This window comes from Coturnix japonica, chromosome 3 (assembly GCF_054131305.1).
Source record: "Coturnix japonica strain WE chromosome 3, WE-NBRP24, whole genome shotgun sequence".
NCBI lineage: Eukaryota > Metazoa > Chordata > Aves > Galliformes > Phasianidae > Coturnix > Coturnix japonica.
The window spans coordinates 58,986,951-59,009,841 of record NC_140665.1 but is presented as its reverse complement, the minus strand read 5'-3'; the positions used below and the strand labels follow the sequence as shown (position 1 = coordinate 59,009,841).

The window sequence follows — 22,891 nt, the reverse complement described above, 5'->3', positions numbered from 1 at the left end:
ATAATTTCAAGGAAGTTGGTTTTCAAGACCATGACATAACCATCATTGCTGCTTCCTCCTGGCTTCTTGATTTGACCCATATTTTTCTTTGCAGTTTGTCTCTATATAATGAGTAAGACCTTCCTTTTCAGATGATAGTGGGCTATTAATTAGGCTCAACAATAACAAGAAATCATGGAAGAGAAGCTATGCAACTTAATTCATATCCTGAAATTCTGTATTTTTCCTTACATGCAGTTGGTTACATTTTCCCATACCACCCACTTGTTTGTGCTAGCAGTGGTTGCTTTGTGTAGCCTTGTCAAAAAAAATAAACACATTTACCAGTTCACAAAGCCATGGAACCTGCAGTACCACTGCACATGAAATCTGAACCACCACAGTATAACTTTCTGTAAGATCAACCCCTTTCTTACTTAATTGTGGATACGACAAAACTCTTTTTCCGTGACAAAGTATTTCAGATCTGTAAATTCATGTGTATCTCATTTAAAATCTGCTGTCAGAGATAATGAATAACCTGACTGTGTCATATTGCACCATTACGTGCAAACAAATCCTTATAGGAACACGTATTTCAGGAAAGCCTATACACATTACAGATAGTCTGTACACCTACTGTCTGCGCAAACAGAAGTGAAAGATAAATGGCAAACCACAAATTAACGAAGAAGCAGCAGATTGGTGGACAGAGTTGTGGCCAATGAGACAACCAAACAGAGCCAGGCTAGCATCCTCCATCCTAACCCAAGTCCAAGAAAATAATACAGTGACCTTCATCAGAAAGACCACTGAGAGATACACGTATCTAAAAGAGCTGAGACTTGGGGCAAAGGGTGGGGATGTCAACCATTTTGGGGACTCGTTGTAATAACTCAGTGTGCAGCGCTGATTAAACATACCTGCTTATATAACTACTTCGTGGTTATAGAGTTTGATTTCTTCATGTCACTACAGCAGTTAACATTATAAGTAAATAATCCATTATTTTTAATTGCTCTATTCTGAATAACAAACAATGACACTACTCTTAGAAAAGCTCTTAAAATTTCTTCCTCAAATTACGTTACTGAAATAATAATTGAACAATTAAGACAAAAGAAAAGCAACAATATCTTACTGCAGTGTAAACAGGCTGAAGTAGCATAATTAATTTCCACACTTAAATAATGATGTGTATAAATCATTTGAAGCTTCTCTATAAATTATAATTGACAGAGGTGAGACATTAACATACAGCTATCCAATAGTTTTTCAACTTTAAACATTGTCTGAAATAACTAATGCATACTCAATTGTGACTCATAAAGTTTGTTTTTCCTACAGCTACATGTATCATTCACATAAATAGCAAACACCTGCAAAACCAGAAAACCAGAGCAGGCATTTGTAAAAAATGAAGTATCACAGATTTTACTCAAACGCAGTCCACACCTTCCAGAAGCATCCCAAAAGGGAGAATCTACCCATTCAAAGTACAACTATGAAATGGAGGAATGCAGTTAGTAATTTCATCAGCATAAATTATGGTTTTTAACTCAGTGAAGAAAGTACTCAGGTGCCAGTGTTTGTGGTATAATGAGTCACTAAAAATGTTTCACAAAAGTTCTCTAAGAAGCAGGTGTCATGCCTTGGTATTGCAGAGTTGGCACCACTCTTTCTCTTACAGCTAATCAGTCTTTGATGCCCCCATTCTCTCAGTTTCAGGTAGGATGGAATAGTTTACTTTGGAGTGTCTGCTATGATGCTATATTTTGCTTCTTGGAGAAAAAAATGCTGATAACACACCAATGTTTACAGTTGCCACTCAGCAGAGCTGTACAAAGCCAAGGCCGTTCTTAGTGAAGGGAGCTGGGAAGAAAGAGAATCAGGACAGCTTATTTAAACTGGCCAAAGGGATGCTAGAAAATAGAGTTATCTCAGCCCCCATGTCCTACTTTTTTTCTTCCAGTCTCTCACGCATCCCACAGGGAAAGGGGGAGTAGGCAAATACCTATGGTGCAGAGCCACATGTCAGTTTAAACCTGAACACCTGACACTCAACTGAAGAGTGCAAGCAAAAACGGTCCCACTGCTGGATATTTACCACTGTCCTTAAAAAGAACAGGGAAAAAAAAAAAAAAAAGTGTTTTCTTAAAATCACAGTGCAACGTGATTAAATTCTTTTTGATGACCACCATCAACATTGTGCTGTAAGTTTTATCTATGACTTACATTATCCTAGCTACTTCTATAAGCTACACCAGACCTGCAATCATTAAAATGCAGTTGCTACAGCAAGAATGCCTTACATTACCTTTGTCTTTTCAGCATCGACCACTTGCAATTATTTATTTTTAGGATCTGAGGGAGCAGCATAGAGTTACATCAGAGAAAGGTCAGGCTGGGTGTTAGGAAAAGATGTTTTTTTAACCTGAGAGTGATCAGGCACTGGAAAAGGATTCCCAGCGCAGTGGTCATGGCCCCAAGCTGCTGGCGTTCAAGGAACATTTGGACAGTGCTCTCAGATATTTAATTTTGGGTGGTACTTATATGAAGCCAAGAGTTGGACTCCGTAATCCTCGTGGATCCCTTCCAACTCAGAAAATTCTGTGATTTCAGTATATACTCACATATCATACCCCAAAGGCGCAATTTGTAGCTCTGCTCTACAATTCCTTCAATGTATTTGCTTTCTGTAGACCGCAGTACCCACAACCCACTAGCTTAAGCTGACAATTATGTTCTGTCTTTAATACTAAAGATAAAGACATTTCCTTTAGTTTATAACCATATGGCCTTTTCTCTTGTTAGAGAAGTGAATTAGAGTCATCTATTCTTTATAAATTTTGTTAACTGTTTTACTTTTCTAGATATTTATAAACACATGTTTTAGATTACTGTTAATGTAGAATTTCTGTCTCTTCTACAAATCAGCATCTGCTGAGGAAATTTAAGAATAAGTTCTAATAATTACATTTCAAGCACACAATGAACATGAACAAATATAAAGAAATATTTGTTTATTGTAACTCATTCAGCATGTTCATTTGCATTGTCTATGCAAATTGAAATTTTAAAATGGATTCTCTGTATGAATTAAATTGCTTTGCCTAGATAGTTCTTCAAAGGATTCTTCAGTCTGCCCACATTCTAAATTGATGTTCAATGTGGAAATCAACTATCCTAAACGCTGTCTATTTCACACACCACCAAGTTTTGTAAACACAGGGATGTGAATCAAGGAAACAGTGTACAAAAAAACTGTAGCTTAACCATAATGTCTTGCTTCAGTTACTATAGAAATGATATAAATATATCTCATGAGTCACCCACCTGAGTTGAGCCAAAAGGTTAATCTTGAGGTTTGCATAGGAATTAGATTTCTAAACAGAGCTTTGCAGATTGACAGTTCCACAAAGCTAGACAAGCAAAACCAAACTGAGTTATTTAGCTACAAATGCAGCCAACAATAAAAAGTCCTTAGATATTCATGAGATTATCATCTAAGGAGAAAAAAAAAACCAACACAAAAATAAATTGACAGAGATGCTTGCTCAGCATCTAAAGTATTTGCATGCTTTGTATGTACCTTGTCCGAAATCATCTTTCCTGGGAGCTTCAGCGAGATAGCACTTTGGCAAAGGGAAGGAGGAAAACATTGGCCAAGGATATGGATCATTGCCCTAGGAAGAGGAAAAAAAGTAAACAGGAGATAAACTAACAGCATTTTCTCAATTACTACAAGTCAGGTTCCCAGAACTATGCAACCAAATTATACCTGATACTACAGCGCAAGATGAAATACTTCATAACCAAAAGAAAAGTTAAAGGACATGAAACCCACAAAGCGTTTGAGCTAGAACTTGTTCTGATGCATACCACTGACAGTTTTGATGCTGTGTTGCTTTTTTCAACCAAAAGGGAAATTGCAGTTCTCAGAAAAGCACTGCATTTCCAATTTTGTACTCTAGCCGGCTTTCCTGCAGTGACAGTAATTCGTGTTTCGTCTTCATGAGAGCAACAGCCAGTAAGAAGCAGAACACTTAAAGGAATTGCTTAACAAACACTGTACTTTTAGAACATCGATAAAAGCTCAAGGTATTAGATACTACATACGAAAAACCAAGAATGGAAAAAAACATCACATAAAAGGACTGTAAAAAAAGAAGAGGCAATGAAGAAAATACAGGAATACAAAAGTGAGAAATAGACAAATTGCATTCATTTTGTGAGAAAATAAACATACTAAAATGAAGCAACAGAAAAATTTCATCTGAATGTGGCATGTCCCAAACACATGAAAACACCTAGACAGTAAAAACAAATTTTTTCCGTGATGGTGGTAGGCCAACATTTATAAAGCTAAAGCTGGACTGCTATTTCTTAACAATAAATAATTTCCACATGCTGATATCAAGAAAATGCTCAATCGATGAGAGTTAGAGTAATAAAAATTGGTAAACTGTGGGTTCTAACCTTATCTAGTGCTCTCAAAGGCAAAATTCTTTCCCGTGGTCCTCCAATAAGATTTATTCTGACAAGAATATGGTTTCTCTCAACTGAGAGACTATCAATGATAAATTCTCTGGAAAACAAAACAACAATCAAAAATAACTGAAATAAAATCAGAACCAATTTATCAGTGTCACATCTTGGCAATTAGGAAAAAAAAAACAGAGCAGAAAACATCACATTCATTATACTCACATGCTCAGTAACTGGGGCAGAATAGAGTGTCAAAATTTGTTTCTTATTTTGCCTCACAGCAAATTTCTACCTTAACAAATAAGTAATTACTCAGAATTTAGGCACACACAACTCGCTGTCTGAAGTCACTGTGCAGCCCAGGATAATTTTTAAATGGAATAAAAATCAGTTTTTATACACTGTTTTTTAGAACATGGTAATGAGCTACTGTTCAAGGAAATAATGGGTCTCTTCTTTGAACATTAATAATGTTAATTATTATTACATTAATAAACATTTATGTGTTGAGATTTAGCCCATACCATTTGATCCAAGTTCTCTACTGGCCCTATATGGCAGACAGTAAGAGTTGAGTTCTTAATGTCCACCATGTTAACAGAAAGGACAAAGTGTCAGGGACTAAATGACCGTCAAGCTTCAGTCCTCCAAATAAGCTTTCATTTCTTAAAGATGCACTGTGCATTTTTATTTACGTGTCAGCAGTAGAAAGCAGAAAGCAGCTGGAGAGAGATAACTAAGTTGTAAATTCAAAAACATCAAAGTACTGGTGCCTTTAGTACACGAACATAAATAATATTATACACATAAAAAGAGTAACACAATTAAAAATGTGTCTTTACATCCACACATACAAAAGAAATAAGATTAATGCAAGTAAAAATACATTCACATTTACATTTTTGATTTGGAAGTAGGAAGCAGAACAAGCTTGCTGCATCTTTTGTTAATCTGAGACTGATGACAAGCATGAGCATAAGAAAAAACAGATTAGATGACAACTTCATTGAGAGCATCAGTATATTTAAAGCCTCTGCATTACTCACATATTCTGAGGAGAAAAGTCTGACAGTTAAAAGTAGCATTTACATTGGTCAATTCTCACCCTGGTCCTTCTGAAGCTTCTGTGACATTTTCTTTCTGAGCAGTCAGTAAAACTTCTGACACTTTATACTGAGTCTCCAAGAGCAAAAGGGTATCAAGCTCACAGCATAGCACATTTAACAACCTGCAGAAGGACACATCAAAATGATGTGCATCAGTCAGAATATCAGTAATGCAGGATAAGACAAAGGTGAACACGTTCATGAGATCTCATTGCGCGGGAGAGAAGTTTCAGTATCTGAAAAACACTCAGACAGAACTGGGTCAGAAATGCTCTTATATAGCCTTTTAAACCACTCAAGTGTCACAACCTTGAGCAAAAAGGGAATAGTTCCTAGCAGATTTTTCATTGGTCAGCTCAGTCTGATTTTCAATTTATATCACAGAAATGGCACAGACTGAATAAAACATTCTATGTGACATGAAGAAATTATTCAATAATAGGCTGGTAAGGTAATTTAAAATCAGGCTACTCTGGGCAGAACGGAGATTGGAGAGAGACGATAAAAATACATCTTTCCTTTAGAAAACATGTTCATAAGCACTTCTATATGATCACATTTTACAACAGTTCAAAAGCAATAAAATATTTAACACCCAACTAAGCCAGCAAATTTGCTACTTTTCATTTTTATTTCTGAAAATCTCAAATTAACGGTGAAACTAATCCAATACACTTCATATGAATCTGTGGTCTTGTCTTTTTCTGTATAATTAACTGTTGATACCAATACGGAAACAGAATAATTTCATCGAAGGCTTCCCATTCATGCAAAACGATACAAGTAAACATTCTCGCTGCTATTCTTATATACCTTTATTACTATCATAAAACACATAATAAATTATCATCAAAATTATTGTTTGCATTTATGTAAGACTTGATATGAGCTATGTCTTATTCGAAATTTGTAGTCTATTAGTCAGTGCTTGTTTCTTCCACGAAATTTGCAAAATGCTTCTACTGACAATAGCAAAAATTCACAGGCCATTCCATGCATTATTTAACACCCACAAATTCACAGCTGTGACCAAGGAATAAATACCCAAGATAATATAAATTTCCGGGATGGAGATCATTGAGGAGTGGTGCCACCAGGGGTCAGTGCTATGAATGATGCTCTTTAATAGCTCTGTCAGTGACAAAGACAGTGGGGTCAAGTGCACCCTTAACAAGCTTGTGGATGACACCAAGCTGTGTGGTGAGGTCAACAGACCCAAGGGACTGGATGCCATCCAGAGGGACCTAGACAGGTTTGAGCAAAGGACCCAGGAGAATCTCATCAGGTTCAATAAATCCAAATATACATGGTCTTGCACCTCAGTTGAGACAATATCTCCTACCAATACAAGCTAGGGGATGAAAGGATTGAGTACAGTCCTATCAAAATGGACCTCGGGTTACTGGCATTTGGGAAGCTGAACATAAGCCAGCAATGTGCCTTCACAACTCAGAAAGCCAACAGTTTCCTGGACTGCATCAAAAGAAGCACAGCTAGGAGGTGATCTTGCCCCTCTACTGTGTGCTGGTGAGACCTCACCTGGAGTACTGTATCTAGATGCTGAGCCCTCAGCATAGGAGAGACACAGACCTGTTGGAGTGCATCCAGAGAAGGCCCACAAAAATGATCGAAGAAATGAAACATTTATCCTATGAAAACAGACTGGAAGACATGGAGCTGTTCAGCCTGGAGAAAAGAAGGCTTTGAGGTGAGCTGATAGTGACCTTCCTGTATCTAATGGGGCGCTACAGAAAAGAATGGGACAGACTTTTTAGCAGCATCTGTGCTGATAGGACAAAGATAAATGGTCTCGAGCTTTAAAGGGGTAGATTTAGGTTGGATGTAAGGAAAAAGTCTTTTACATGGAGGGCAGTGATGCACTGGAATAGGCTGCCCAGTGATGTGGTGGATGCCCCATCTCCAGAGACTTTCAAGGCCAGGTTGAACCAGACTGAGCACCTTGATCTAACTGTGAATGTCCCTGTTCATTGCAGGAAAGTCGGACTAGATGACATTTTAATGGTCCCTTCCAACTCCACCAAAAGTAAACCAACAAAACCATGACCATGAAAACAGACCTTTTCTTCTATTAAATATGATAATGATATGATAAACCTGTTTGAGGTTTCCAGCAGCTAATGGTTACCAGGAGAAGACTGATTTGGCTAAGGATGCTTAGAACATCTCCAACACACAAGGCAAAGCAGAAAAACAGCAAATCACAATCAAACAGAATTTGGTAGAAGAATAAGTGACAAAATATGACAGATCCTAAAATAAGCAGCCCCTGCTAGGGCATTCAAATGAAATGTTAACGTCTTAGGCCATCTAACAAGGAGACTGGCTAAGAAGACTGTGTCTGTTCAGTCTGAAGAAGGGATGGCAATGTGGGGATCTTATCAGCATATACAATAGAGCTGACTGGAGAGCACAGGGATCATATAGCCACTCTTCTCAGTGGACTCAATGAAAGACAAAATATACACAAGTCAAAACACGGAAAATTCTACTTTAACATATTGTGACAGTGGTGAAACAGTGAAACATGTTACCTAGACATGCCTTGTAGATACTGTGCACCAGACAGGATATAGCTCTAAGGAATGCTCTCCAGCAGAATCTATTTTGAGCAGAGCAGTTGGACTAGACAGTCTCCAAGGTCTCTTCCAATGCCAAACATTTGTACAATTGAGAAAGTTCAAATGCAGACTAAATTTTAAAAAAAGCAACCAACAGAGGACAGTCTTTTATAGAACAGTAACTAAAAACCTGAACACATGATATAGTTGTGAAAATATGGCAACATAAATAATTTCTTCTCGGAGTTTTGCATTTCCTGTCCTATGTGATACCTGTCTTTCTTGAAGGGTGCTTCCTGGGTTATCTGCTTTCAACTATAATTTCTCAACTATTACTTAAAAGCAGAAATATCTGGTCTGAAAAAAAGCATGTTAATGACTATAATGACTTCCACAATTAAGGCAGAAGAGAAGGTCCGTTATGGAAAATAAAACAGCTAGTAAATAATTCTAGATGCCAATAGTAATAATAATCTCTAAATTTTTCTCACCTGAAAAGAATATAACCTCATAAACATTAAAATTTCTGACTTACTAAAAAGTTTATGAAGACAGATTATTCCTGTGCTTCTAATTTTTTTTTTCCATACAATTTCCTTTTAAAAACACAAAATATTAGATGTTCCTTCTACTCACATTTCCTCAGCCTTTTGTTCTCCCAACTTCAAATGATACACCGCCCCTTTTTTTTTTTTTTTTTTTTTTTTTTGTTAAACTCAATTCTGGTTTTCTCCATCTCTCACTAGACCCTCATAGATTATTCTTTCTCACTATCTTAACATACACTTTCCAACCTCAGTCTGATACTCTTCACTTCAGAGGTGCCTGCAAGTGCTCAGCTGGCAGCCAAGGATGCAAAATAATGTTGGATAGAGTCGAATACTGTCGTTGCACTGTCTGTAGTGGGTTGAGCTAAGCAGTGGCACAGTTTTCACTCACTTCCCAGTGGGATGGAGAGAGAAGAAAAAAAGTAGAAGTGAGAAAACACATGGGTCAAGATAGGCAGCTTAGTAAGTAAAGATGGAAAAAAACACAAGCGTGTGAAAGGTAGTCACACAACAGTTCCCACAAGCAGATCAGCGCTCTGCCATCCTCTGAGCAACAGTTACTTTCAAGACCAAATCCTGGCACATTCATTGCCACGTACGTTATTATATGGTATATCCCTTCTGGCCAATATGGATCAGCTGTCCTAACCTCTTGCATACCTCAGCCTACTTGCTGGGAAGTAGGAAAAAGAGAAAGTCCAATTCCTGAGCAGCGCTTGCACAGTGCCAGCCATAACACTGGTGTGTTATCAACGTTATTTTAGCCACAAATAAAAAACAAAAAAATTACCTTCATCTCAGCCAGACCCAGTGCATAGTTCCAGCAACAGAAAATAAAACAAAATGCTATAAGCAGAAGTGGTACATCCACCACAGAGAAAAAGGAATCTGGCACATCCAAAGTAAGCTATACCATTATCTCAATAATCTGTTTGTTCAGGCAGTGTGCAACTGTTGACCAAACCTGAAATGTGCAAGCATATGCTGTCTATAAGGCATTTTAGTGATGTGACCCCAAAATGGAGGACTAATCTCATTTCCAGAAAAGGTTTTTTTTTCTTGGCCTGCAATTATTGCCAGCTATAAATGCAGGCATGGATGATTCAGCTTAATGATAATACGCAGAATGCTTTGTAGAAAGCTCAGTTATGGGACAAGTTACGGTCTTTGCTTCTCTCTCAGAAATCAATACTAAAAACATGAGGGGAAAAATGAAGATTGGGACCTCATAGGAAAATTTCCTTCATGATAAATGTATATGAATACCACCAGAGAAGCCCGAAGCAAAATTTTCATGAAATAATTCCAGCGTTGTCATCATGGGGAATAACCTCAAAACACTTAACATCAAAGCCTACATTATAAATTTGTTTTATTCTTTATTATGCTTTGAGCTCTTTTTAACTCCCTGAGCTCCAATGAGAATACTAATCCAAAAAGCAAGTTACAATTACTATCATGAGTGCCAGATCAGTAGATAACGGCTATAAAAAAAGAGAAACTGAAAGGCACCTAGTTAGCTTTGGAGCATAACAGACTCGTGGAAGCACCAACCATGTAAAGCTTTTCACACTCCCTTTGCAGATTGAACGAAAGTTGATAATAATGAGAGAACATGCCTCCACACATCTTCTTTCTAAACGACCAAAGCTTATAACAGTCCCACTGAAAGCAAAGCCACATCACAATATCATGCAGTGTACTTGGTGTTCAAGAGTTCCATGGATTATTGATATTTCCAGTTTCTTGGTCTCAAAAGAAAAGAATAAACTACAACTTCCAGAAGACTTCATTTTTCCATTTCCACTTTCCATTTGGAGGGAAAGATAAAACTGACTGAGAGTCACAAGACTTTCCTCCTGGCACCGTGGTCGTTCCACCTACAGCATTACAGCAAGGACTTCAATTTTGGAAACACTCACTTTCTCATTTCAACTGAATGATTAATTTCAATTCTAATTATATTGTATTATGTTGTGTTTTCTCAGGTTCCACTACTATAGTTAGTAAATCAAGTTCCTTAGTTTGTTGTTACCGCTATACTTAGTCCAGACCCATCTCCCTATCTTTTCCCTTCCCTCTCCTTTTCTAGGGGCATGGATCCATGGGTGCCTTTGCTTTACTGTCACAGGAGTAGGCTGAACCACGGTGAACCATGACATAAACCTAACAAATACACTAACATATAAATAAAAAGAAAAAAACCAGTTAATCGTGTAATTATACGTGAAAGCAGACAATCCTGTTGCAGTTCCACTTCACAAGTAATGTGGACTCTTTTATATTTGGATTATTAAACAGGAGTCAATGATTTGTAGGACATGTGAACTTTCCAGGTAACGAAAGTCTTTTCCCTTGCTCCAGTATGCACACTTAGTGGTAAGACACTGATTTCTAAAGAATTGTCTACCTTTGGATAAACAGAAAACATGCTTAAAATCGTAGAAATTAATAAATTTTTAATTAACGTTAATTGAATCAATTCTTGTGTAACAGAAACAACAAAAGGGTTGGTAGAAAATAACTGGAGGATTATTTAGGTCTTCACACTTACAGAATTTAACTCTGGTAGAATTAGGGAAATAAAGAAATTCTTTCTTTCTTTCTTTCTTTCTTGTGTCTTTTTCAAGACACAATTCCTCCTTGCTATTACCATATTCTCCCTGCTCCTCAAGAGGAGGAACTCAATGGACATGACTTGTTTTAACTCCCAAAGGCATAATGATGCCAAAAGCCATAGGATGTGGCATGTGGACAGTTTCTTCAGTACATTCTGCCAATATCCCAAAATCTGTTGCAAGAGTCGATATCTGAGCCATGTCATTCAAATGTTAGTGATCAGAAGATTTTAGAGAAATTATGTAACTAACAATCAACTCTGGCAGTACTGAGAAGTAAAGGAAAGAAATGAGGAAGACGAGAGACAAGAAAGGTGGAAAGCAAACATGAAACCAGCAAAAGAATGCAATGCTTTTCGAATGAGAAATATAATTTGTTTAAATAAAAGTTATATAAAGAGACTGGTTTAAAATAAAAAGACTTGCTTCAATTTATAATGAATCTTAAGTTCTTAAAGAACTACTCTAGAATATCTCAAAAACCTTCTGCTAATCATAATGCTTTTTAATAAATAGAAAAAGTGGCCCATCTAAATAGCATGGTTACCTGAGGAAAAAGAATGATTGCAGTTCATATCTCCCATAATTATAAAGCATCATAATTAATACTCCTTCAAATCACATGCTCTTCATTAACAGTACACATAATGTAAGTACAATTAAAGTGAACAAATTATCTCCTATACCACAGCTACCTCATTATTAAAATGCAATTATATTTTAGGGATTGAAAAGAATACAGTGGTGTTTACTACCTCTGTTTCCTAAGAGCCCTATGCTATCTCACACCTAACAATCACATATTTGTTTGTCTCTCAGTTTTGACTAATACTGAGGCAAAATTCAGGAGACTGGTTGATTTTGATGTCAGTACATCAAAGTTCTCTTTCATAAATCTTTGCCTTCCTAGTTTTGTAGGACAGTGGAAATGCAAGGGATGCACCAAGTGTAATGCCTTCTATCATATGATGTTGGACAAGAACATCAGAGGCAGATGCTGGTGGTACGGCAGTAAAGGCTGAACTTTTGCACCAGTATAGCATTATATTTTGTTGAAGTGTGACAGATGGCAGCCTGACAAAATAGCATCTGATGTGGCAAAGGGCAGTCACTGAATTCCTCTGTCGTACCAACTGACACCCTTCCATGCTTGCTGAACGTTTATGGAAACCAAAGAATGGATACTAGTGTAGTGAGGTGGTGGGTAGTGCATTTCAGCAATGGTGACAGAGACAGTGGTTTACCTCCACTGGTACAGATTTTTATGAGCATGGTATTTGGGCTTTTGTACGTAGCTGGTAAAACTGCATGGCTAATCATGGCGACTATACTGAAAATAGAGTTTTGTAGCTGAGAATTTTCTTTATCAAATAGTGTTACTTTGCTTTTCCTATCTGCTGTAGTTTCCATGGAAATAAAGAAGGCATTACTTTTGGAGAGACCTACCTAGATTTAATGCTTCTTTTATAATATCCTGAAGCAGTTCAGCAAATAAAAAATTAGTATTATAAGAAAGAACATATTCGCTGTATTATTATTCGCTATATTATTAAACAACAAGAAAAAGTCAAAATACACAAAACTGAAACTAATAATCCAATACCTCTTTTCCACCTGCAGTAGGTACTGTAGATCCACAACCCTGAAGCTTATACTGATGAATATTATTTAAGACTAATATTTGTCTCTAACTCTATATAAACACTTTTAGAAGAATTATACAGAGCACTGTATACATACTCCTTTTTCAGACTTACGGGCCTAAAACAAATCTTTTTATTGCTGTTTAAATTATTATTGTATAAAATAAAAAGAAGTACCTAATACTAAGTGAGCACATTCTGTCTTAATTAAACAGCTGCAATTTTGAAAATTTGAAAGAAAAGCATTTGACTCTGAGTTTTCCATATACTTTCCTTCAGAAATCCAAACTGTTGAACAGAGTACTGTCACTGTTGCTTAATATCTACTATTGTGAGGTATAACAGTGAACAAGTGCAGCAAGTACAGCACTCTCAACAAAGATTATTCTACTTCTGAATGTATGTGCAAAAGATCTGACTTCACAACATCAAGGAGTTCGAATGAATTATGGCCAAAAGCAGGAGATAGTGGCAAAACAAAAAAAAAAGAAAAAGAAAACCCAAACAAACTCAAAAACCCACTTTTAAGGAACAGTATGTCGGCACATGTTACAAACAGGAAAGAAAAGCTGACTCTGAAGAACTCCCCCTCAAGATGACAGTTTAGAATTCACAGTTACTCAAAACAAACAAAATAAAAAAAAACAAAAAAAAAATTCAATTTTAGCATTAGAAAGACAAATAGAAAAACCTATGGCTTTTGGATTAAATTAACTAAGAAAACAACTGCATATTTTAAATTCTATACAGTTACACAATTAATAAACAAATCTATATTCAATCTCTGAAATAAAGTATACACATGGAAAAAAATGGAGTTGTAAATTACACTTTTATTATCCACTTGTGAACAATAGGGTAATTTACAGGAGGTCAGTCTATAACCTCTGAGTTCAACAGACTGTAGTTGAGCACTCAGCTATGGACCAGCTACACTACAACGATACCTGACTACATAAAGGAAAATCTGTGTGGATATGTAAATACTGCAACATTTTAAGGAATGCAGTTTGTATAATTAGTATTAAATTTAGTGGAAAAATCAGCAAAATCATACTGTGACAAAACTATTCAGTCTTTCAGTTATCACAATCATTTACATATTTTATTTCTACATAGCAGCAATGAGAAATGTAGTTCTTTTGCTCTAGCCAGCTGTCTACATTTTCAAATCTGATCAACTTCTGATATTGTTTTTCATCTAAGTGTTGATGAACTTGACAATCTGGATATTATTTGGTCAAGACCATACCAACTAAATGAGACAAAGTTTACTTTTCAGAACACATGTCCATGCTCAGCAGGGTTCACAGAAAAGGTCATGGAACACAGTTTCAAAAGTAACTGTATACTTCTCATATTAAAATAATAGGCTGAGGTTTCCATGCAAGCCTTAATAATGCAAACAATATAGTAAGCATGGCAAAGACAAGTTTAATGCAGAATTTGTGTATTATACCACTAGGGAATTTTTAATAACTGCATGATAGGTTAAATTCTCTTTGTGCAAGCAGCTGAATTTTCATAATACATGGACTGTATGTGCTAATTCTCTATTATTTGGGGGGAAAAAATAACTATAAAGTGAGTCCCACATGCTAACAGAAAGCTATTAGGTCATTAGAAATACATATTATAATTTTTATACATAGGACTATATTAGAATCCCTAGACTTGCATCATCTTCTTTTACAGGAAAAACATTAAAGGTCTAAGAAAGGAAAAGGGCTTTTGAACAATAAAAACAAAAAACCCACTACCAGAATCGGTGGTTTAGCTTTCAATATGAACTGAAAAGGGGAATATCTGACATCCTATAGATTTCCATGTTTTTCCTTTGCCTGTATTCAACAGAAAATGTCATTACCATAATAACCTCCAAAGCTCTTATCTGTTTAACAATATGGCTTATTTTAAGTAGATGAACTTATTGTTTCTTGTATCTGTAGTTACAGATAGTTCTGTCACTTCACATGATAGAAGCCATGTTAAAAATGCTTTAAGCATTACGCACAACTTCACTGCATGATGTATATATTTATAATACAGCACAGGAGTCAACTGTTTACATGTTCAGATTCAACTATTAATTTTTGCAGATAACCAAAAGCTTTCCCGATATAATGGTACAAAAAGCATGTTTTTTTACCTCAGAAAGGTAAAGTACAATCTAAGCACAAACTACTACTTTAAACTTTAAAACATTTCACTTTTCTTTTTCTTTACTTAAATCAACACAAGCTCTGTCAAGATTGTTATGGAGTCACAATAATCCTAAATGCTTAATGGCATATTATTTGTCAAGTAACATCTTAGAATTGATGGTTCCTGTCTAACCACTGATTTCCTCAAAACAGCATTTATAACTCCTGACTTACAAGACAAAACACACAAATTCTACCACTGTTCATCCCTTCCACACTCACCCTTACCAGCAGATCACACCGTATCTTATGTTTCTTCATATATAATATGAAATTATGTTACCATAATATTGAACAGATATAGCTGCAGAAAGCTAATACTGCAGTACTCAACCATGTATAACCTATCCAGGTTATATTCTGCACAAGCAGAGTTGCCAGCATCTTCCATACTACAAATACAGTTTGTATTTCAATTGCATGTTACTTAATTTCAATTAATGTTACTTTACAAAAAGGAAAAATAAATAAATAAATGCTGAATCTGTAATTTGTATATTAAAATATTACACAGTATTTTAAATATGCTCTCAATGTCATACTCATGCTTTCTAAGATTAAGTGTTCCTTCAGGTACTTGAAATATGTCATCAATAGCAATTTTCAGTTTTGCTGAAATTGGTGGTTTAATTTAAAAATCTTTACTTATTTTAATACTTTAGTGTGATTTTTTTTTAACAAACAATGGATGTAACATTCTTTTCAAACAGCTATAAAGAATAAGAGCATTCAATTTTTAATATTGCTTACCGTATTACAATATAACTACTTGCAGGTAGTAAGATTAAAGTCATTGATATTTTCATTTTGTATAATATTTTTCATTCAATCTTTTTACATTAGAAAAAAAAAAAGAGGATACAGGGGTGGCATTTCACCTTCATGAATAATAAAGCAAAACAATATTATCTTCTCAGAATCAACACATTCAAGCATGTTATGTACTATTTCATTAATGTAAACAGTAAATAAAAAAAAATAAGTATCTTACCGTAGACCAAAGACATGCGATTGTTCATAATTGAATAAGGAATGAATTTTTGCTTCTGAGTTCAAGATTATAATTCTGTCAATGATATTCTGCCAAAGAAAGACAAATGTAAAAAAGAAAAACAACAACTCTATCTATTGATAACAGTTCCACAGGAATGTTTACAATAAAACAAGATATATTTTAAGTTATATCAGCAGTAAGAGGTGCTTTCCCCCCAAAATAAAAATAAAAAGACAATGCTAAGATGAAACCATGCACAAGGTTAGGAAAAGAAGTAACTTTACAATTAGAAAAAGAAAAAAAAAATAAATCATTAAGCATACAAGTAAATCCTACCATATTGGTATATCCTCTTATTTAGTATTAAATCATGACACAAACATCAAACTGTTGTCGGATTTTTTAATGTCTGAAATGTGCATACATCTAAATTAATGAAAAAGCATCAAATCTTTACATATAACACCTCTGCTAACACTGTTTAGTACTGTATGTTTCAAAACATAGCACTAAACTGAGAGGTGCAGTTGACACATTAGAAGGAATGCCTCCCATAGGGACCTCAGCACACTAGAAAAGTGGGCCCACGTGAACCTAATGAGGTTCAACATAGCAAAGTTCAAAGTTTAGCACCTGGGTTGGAGTAATCCCAGTTACATATACAAACTGGGAGAACTCCATGAGAGTAGCCCTGTGGAGAAGGACCTGGGGGTTCTGCTGGATGAAAAACTGAACATGCGCCAGCAGGGCGCTCTAGCAGCTTGGAAAGCAAATGGTATCCTGGGCTCCATCAGAAGATGGGTAGCCAGCAGGGACAGGGAAGTGATTGTTCCTCTCTACTCTGCACTTGTTAGGCCCCAACTGGAATACTGCATCCAGATCTGGGGCCCCAAGTACAGAAAAGATGTGGAGCTGTTGGAGAGGGCACAGAGAAGAGCCACAAAGATGATCAGAGGGCTGGAGCACCTCCCCTGCAAAGACTGGCTGAGGGAGTTGGGCTTGTTCAGCCTGGAGAAGGCTGTAAGGAGACCTAACTGCAGCCTTCCAGTATTTAAAAGAGGATTATAAAAAGGAGAGGAATCAAGGGTAGAAGGAGCCTGATTTATCTGTTCAATTTTCTAAAATATTTTAATATGGTAAACTTACTTTTAGAAAAAACAAAAAAAACAAAAAAATTGTATTTATTAGAAAAAATGCATATGTCTTCTCTATTTTCCTAAAGTCAAAAAACCAAAAGCTTTTATTATTAAAAAGCTGAAAGTAATAAAGGCCCAACTGGCAATCTGGTCAGTTGATGATGTAACTACTTAGCCAACAATATGAAGGAGGAAAAAATGCTTAAATACTTAAAGAAATAAAAAGCATATGAAGGTGATCAAGTTCTGTACAATATCTAATATAGTTCAGCATAAATATTACAAGTCAGATGCTATGGTGATGTGACATGATTATAAGACGTATTATCAACATTATTTTCATCCTAAATCCAAAGCAGAGCTCTATGCAAACTGTTATGAAAAAAAATTAACCCAGTCAAAACTAGGACACACACAAGGCAGTAGGATCTACTAATCAAATCTAGTTCTATCTGGTCCATTTTTTATTTTTTTTTTAATCTTTAGCTTTTTGCAATCAAAAACTGCCCCAAAAATGTGGTTACAACAAATCTGTAGGCCTGCTAAAGACCAAAAGTTTTTCTGAGTACTTAGACTCAGCTATTATACTATATTAAATATGAAATATATCTAAAACTATCTTAAATAAATAAATAAATAAATACATAATATATTATATATTATATATTAGATGAAGATCCACCCCTTAACTGCCTGGTTCTCTTGTGTTAACTATACAACCCTAGGTTCCTAACTTCGACATACACATTTTTGTATAGCACTTAAATGAGAAAAGGCACATTCAAAATATCTTTATCTGATTTTGTTCAGGGAATTTCAATAACTGTATCAGCGTTGCTATTCCTAGAAACATTTAGAATTTGACCAAACTAGAGGAAGCTCCTCAAAACTGGGAAAAAAAAAACCAACACAAAAAAACCAAAAACCCACAACCAAAAAACAACAACAAAACCACTACTTAAGATCTAATTTAGCATGAAATCTCTTAGGTATTTACCACCTCCATCATACATTTCCCCTGATTCTGGTGTCTTAGATTACCTTAAAATCGAGCAGTGTACATGCCAATACTGAGTGGACTGAAAAAATAAAACGTTTCACCCCAGTTGCTCCTCAAATCACCAAAACAGTGTTACAAAGGAAATTAAAATCACTTCCAAACATAACACACACAATTATGATATACATTGTCTAAATAACAACTTAAGCTGTCACCAATCCAGAGCTTAGAATAAGCAAACATTAAATTACAACAGTGATTAGAAGTGGTAGCTCATTTAGCAAAGATCTAATTTCAACTGCCACTCAAGGTCACAGATTAAATTTGCCGATGCTTCGCAGAAGAGAAAAAGATTGTGTCTGATGAATGAAGTAACTCAAACCAATTCTACAGTAATATTATTTTTCTTAAAATTGAAATATGCCTTTATCAGTAATTTTCCAATTCTGTACTTCTGTATGCATAATCTATACTATTAAGAAAGCTTGAGGTGTTTCTACTTTTTTTTGTTTGTTTGTTTGAATCCACAGTATGATTAAGCATTATTGTAGAAAAAACAAATACTGACATTTTCTAGAATGTAATTCTATGTGCACACAGAAATACTTATGTATGCCAGTTTATTCTATGGAATGATACATCCTTGTGCAAGCAAAGAAGTAAGATCTTTAAACTGGGCATAAAATATTATCTTTAGCATTTCAAAATGAAAATTTTGTTTAATGTGAATTGATATGTGCATATACTGCCCTCATGCTGTATATATTACAAAATGCAGAAAATTTCAAAGTCAGTAAAGAGAAGAAACAGCTTAAATAACTTTGTAACTTATTTTATTGTTATAGTCAGAAAATATACACTTTTTTTTCCCCCCAAAATAAATAGTATACTTACAATAATGTCTGTAGGTACTTCACGGTGTGAATACATTGGTTTATTTGGTATATCCTGTTTACTCAATATCTCAAAAGCTGCAGGATAAGTGAGCAAGTTTATCAGATATAGAAAAGACTGTAGAAAGAAAAACAAAAGTGAAACGAGTGACTGTTAGTCAGGTAAGCATAAACAAATATATGTAAAAAGTATTTAAGTTCTTTATTTTTGGTTTTTGTTTTTGTTGTTGTTAAATTGACTTGAACAGAGCTTACAAAATCAGACTGAAAAGTGTATATACAATCTAAAAGGGCCGTAGCCTCTGGAGAATACTTACAAATTATCACATTTTACACGTGGAAGTCCTTCTGGATGGCATCTCTCCCTTCTACTGTGTCAACTGCATCCCTCAGCTTAGTTTCATCAGCAAACTTTCTAAGAGTACACTTAATTCCACCGTCTGTGTAATTTACAAAGATGCTGAAGAGTACTGGTCCCAAGATGGATCCCTGGGGGACAGCACTTCTGACACAGAGCTGTCGACAACAACCCCCTGGCTATGATCATCGAAGCATTTTTTCATCCACCTAATAAATAGCCCAGCCTTCAGATCCATGTCTTTTTAATTTTAAGATAAGGAAGTTGTGTGCAACCATGCCAAAGGCCTTATACAAGTGCAGGCAGACAACAATTCTGGAAATAACTTTAGAAATACTTGATTACTGTAATACTTGCATTATGATGTAATTCTAAAATTCTGAAATATAGCATTCTTTAAAACACACTGTTCTCTCTGACCTTACTACAGTAACTGGAGACTTGAACTGGAAGCCAGAATTTTAACACTCTCTTCTCTGTCATTCTTGTCATTTATTACCTTGTCTTTAAATCGATCTTTAGCATTATGACCTACCATGCAACGGGAGAATTTTTTCAATCAGTAATTATTTGACAAGCATATTACAGCAATTTTGCCTCACACACTAAAAAGTAGGTATGGTTACAATAATAATAATAAAAGAAAACTATCAAAGATAGCAAGTAAAAATGATTATTAATGAAGTTCTCACCTTCTGACAGCTTTGGTCAATAGCGTCAACTGGAGTAGATTTGGGCTGAGTTATTCTCACATCATCTTTTCCACACTCCAGAAGAGCCCACAGTTCAGCTACAAATGCCTTTATAAACCCTAAAATAAATATTTGTTCTAGCCATGAGAAAAGTAAGAATACCAGAAAAACAGTCTTTATTTTAAAGTAACTAACTAACTAAATAAAATTACACCACAATTCTAGGAAAGGAGAAATAGCCACTTATCTTCGAAATCTCCAAGTGTATGTTACAAACATAAAGTTTGCATAAGTATAAACTTTATAGACTTTACTCAACCTGCTCTTAGCATTGAAAATCAATACAGATTATTCTTGGCCTACCATTTTTCTTTGATACCAAAGCCCATAAGAAGCAAGCTGGCTAAGAAACTTAATGAGGACAGATGGAGTTACTCAAGTAGATCTGCTCCCTGCTTTCTGAATGATCCCAGAGGCATAACGAATAACTAACAATCAGCTTCCTGAATTCGTAGAATTTCCCTGCATCTATAACAGTATTTCAGCCAAGCTTTACTTTACTGATAAGAATCTAGTTAACACAGCCTAATCAACACCAGTTCATTTCTCTAAGCACAGTTCTGAAGGAATATGGGTTGACACAAATGAAGAACCATCAGTTCAAAAAAAGACTCACTTCCATCTCACCCTTGTACAGGAGTGTCAGTGACACACCAGTATATGACATTTAGCTCAGTTTCACACTCTGAGCTGTCCGTAGCCCTGGAAAAGCACATATAAATTACAGGAACCAACGCTTCATAATTCTGATCTGTAGATCAGTAAAAAATATTTGCAAGTTATTAACAGCTTTTTTTTTCTTATTTAAGCAGTCTTCAATGTCTCCATGTACAAACACATAATTTCTAGAAATCCAAACCAATGAAATAAAGATTTTATGTAATGTATGGAAAAAAAAAATCTGCATCAAGCTAATTATTTAAATGCCTGAAGGAGTACATTTCCATCAAGAAAATAAATTAATTAATTAACAGGCATTTAAACAGCCTTTGCTAATAGTGCATGATTATTCCACACGGTCAACAATTTTAGTATCTTTCTCATCATTTTTTTCCCCAGTGTGCTAGGCTATAGCATCTAGCTACTCATAATAACATCTTCCCTAAAATTACCTGAACTCTGTAGAGCTACTGCAGCTGCTGGTGTCGTCGCCATTTGTGCAACAATCACTCCATTACCAAATTCTTCACGTTCATTTGTCTGCTAGAAACAACACAACATTAGTATGTCAGAGGGCATGAAACTCAAATGATCTCTGCAGCTATTGATTTTTCCTACACTTGTTTACAGAATTTAATCCACTGTATCATCAGACTTGAACAGTTCACATTTTATCCTCTACAGTCTTGCCAGGGTCAGATTCCTAACCAAACACTTTTATCAAGTAAACAATCATACAAAAATTTAAATGAAAAATATAATGGCTGGGAGATGCAACATCAAAGAATAAAAGCGGTAGTACTGTTATGCTCTTTGCACATATTCAATTGGATGTACGGGACATAGTATTTTTCTCCAAAAAAAAAAAAAAAAAAAAAAAAAAGCGTATCATCTGATCTTTGGTCACACATTAAAATTTCAAGTGCTGCCTACCACATTTAGATCTCAAAACCATTTACCTGTATGGTCTAGAAAAGAACAGAATACTTCAAAGAATAAAAAAGTCTTTACAGAAAAAAGTAAGTAAAAATAAATAACGTATACCTGGCATTTTAAGATGATTAACATCCAACAAAATTAAATGTATGGAGCGCTAAAATCAAATTTGAAGATCTACAATTTAAATTAAGTGTTCACAGTGTTTAAATTACAAAATGATTTCTCAATTTGTTTTCTTATTATGTTCTTTCTTCTTTGTGTTATTATCATCATTAAAAAAATAAAACCACTGTACCTGTCCTAGAACTCTTACCTGATGTTTTTTTGATAAACTGTTGAACATAAAGCTCACACAGTCACTCATGGCCCCAGTACTATGAAGCAAAAATAGTCCTTTAGGTGTGGCTGAAAAATTCAACAAGGCATCAAGCAAAGTCTCTTCCCACAACGAACTGTAAGAAGAAAACAATAATTTAAAAAAGACATTAAAACATGTTTAAAAACAAACAAACATAATTTAAAAATCAAAAGCTTTCTCCTTTGAACAAGAAAAAAAAGTACATTTGGGAAAGTTATGTATAACACTCTTCCTTTGCGCAAACAACCAAACTCATCCTGACAGAAGGATTAGGTTAAATTTTAAGGAAGGAATACAGAATAGACAAAATAATGCAGTGGGTAACCCAAAAAGACACACCATTCTTACATGCTCTTAAGACTTTTAAGGCATTACTGTGGCATTTACAGATAGGCAAAGTTGGCACGGAATTTGTCACTGATGTAAAAACACTGTGAGGAACTAATAAAAATTTGCATTCTAGCTCCTGCTAGAAATTAGTACAGAACTATGAAAATAAGGCACCATATTTGTAATAGCTTCTTATACACAGGGCAGTAAAAGGAAAACATTTCCTACAAATCTGGTAGGAATAACAGCCATTACAAGAAGAAAATGTGATATCTTCTGCCCTACAAAGTAGTCTATAGCCCCAAA

The 22,891-nt window shown here is 35.2% G+C and overlaps 1 protein-coding gene across 15 annotated transcripts in view; it reads right to left on the bottom strand.

Moving 5' to 3' along the window:
* The window catches only part of TBC1D32 (TBC1 domain family member 32), a 70,525-nt gene that overhangs the window by 25,725 nt on the left and 21,909 nt on the right, over positions 1-22,891 (bottom strand). For 8 of the 15 annotated variants that reach the window (XR_014944100.1, XR_014944101.1, XM_015858751.3 and 5 more), the window contains 8 exons: positions 22,211-22,349; positions 21,411-21,501; positions 20,239-20,357; positions 19,190-19,306; positions 16,157-16,245; positions 5,573-5,695; positions 4,459-4,567; positions 3,572-3,665 (listed from right to left, as the gene is read on the bottom strand). Coding sequence is in view for 12 of the 15 variants with exons in the window: in XM_015858751.3 (XP_015714237.2) it covers positions 3,572-3,665; positions 4,459-4,567; positions 5,573-5,695; positions 16,157-16,245; positions 19,190-19,306; positions 20,239-20,357; positions 21,411-21,501; positions 22,211-22,349 (881 nt within the window). In the remaining 3 variants the exon portion in view is untranslated. Of the gene's footprint in view, positions 1-3,571; positions 3,666-4,457; positions 4,568-5,513; positions 5,696-16,156; positions 16,246-19,189; positions 19,307-20,238; positions 20,358-21,410; positions 21,502-22,210; positions 22,350-22,891 lie in introns of those variants that run through there. The other 7 variants (XM_085541754.1, XM_015858752.3, XM_085541760.1 and 4 more) reach the window with 2 other exon arrangements.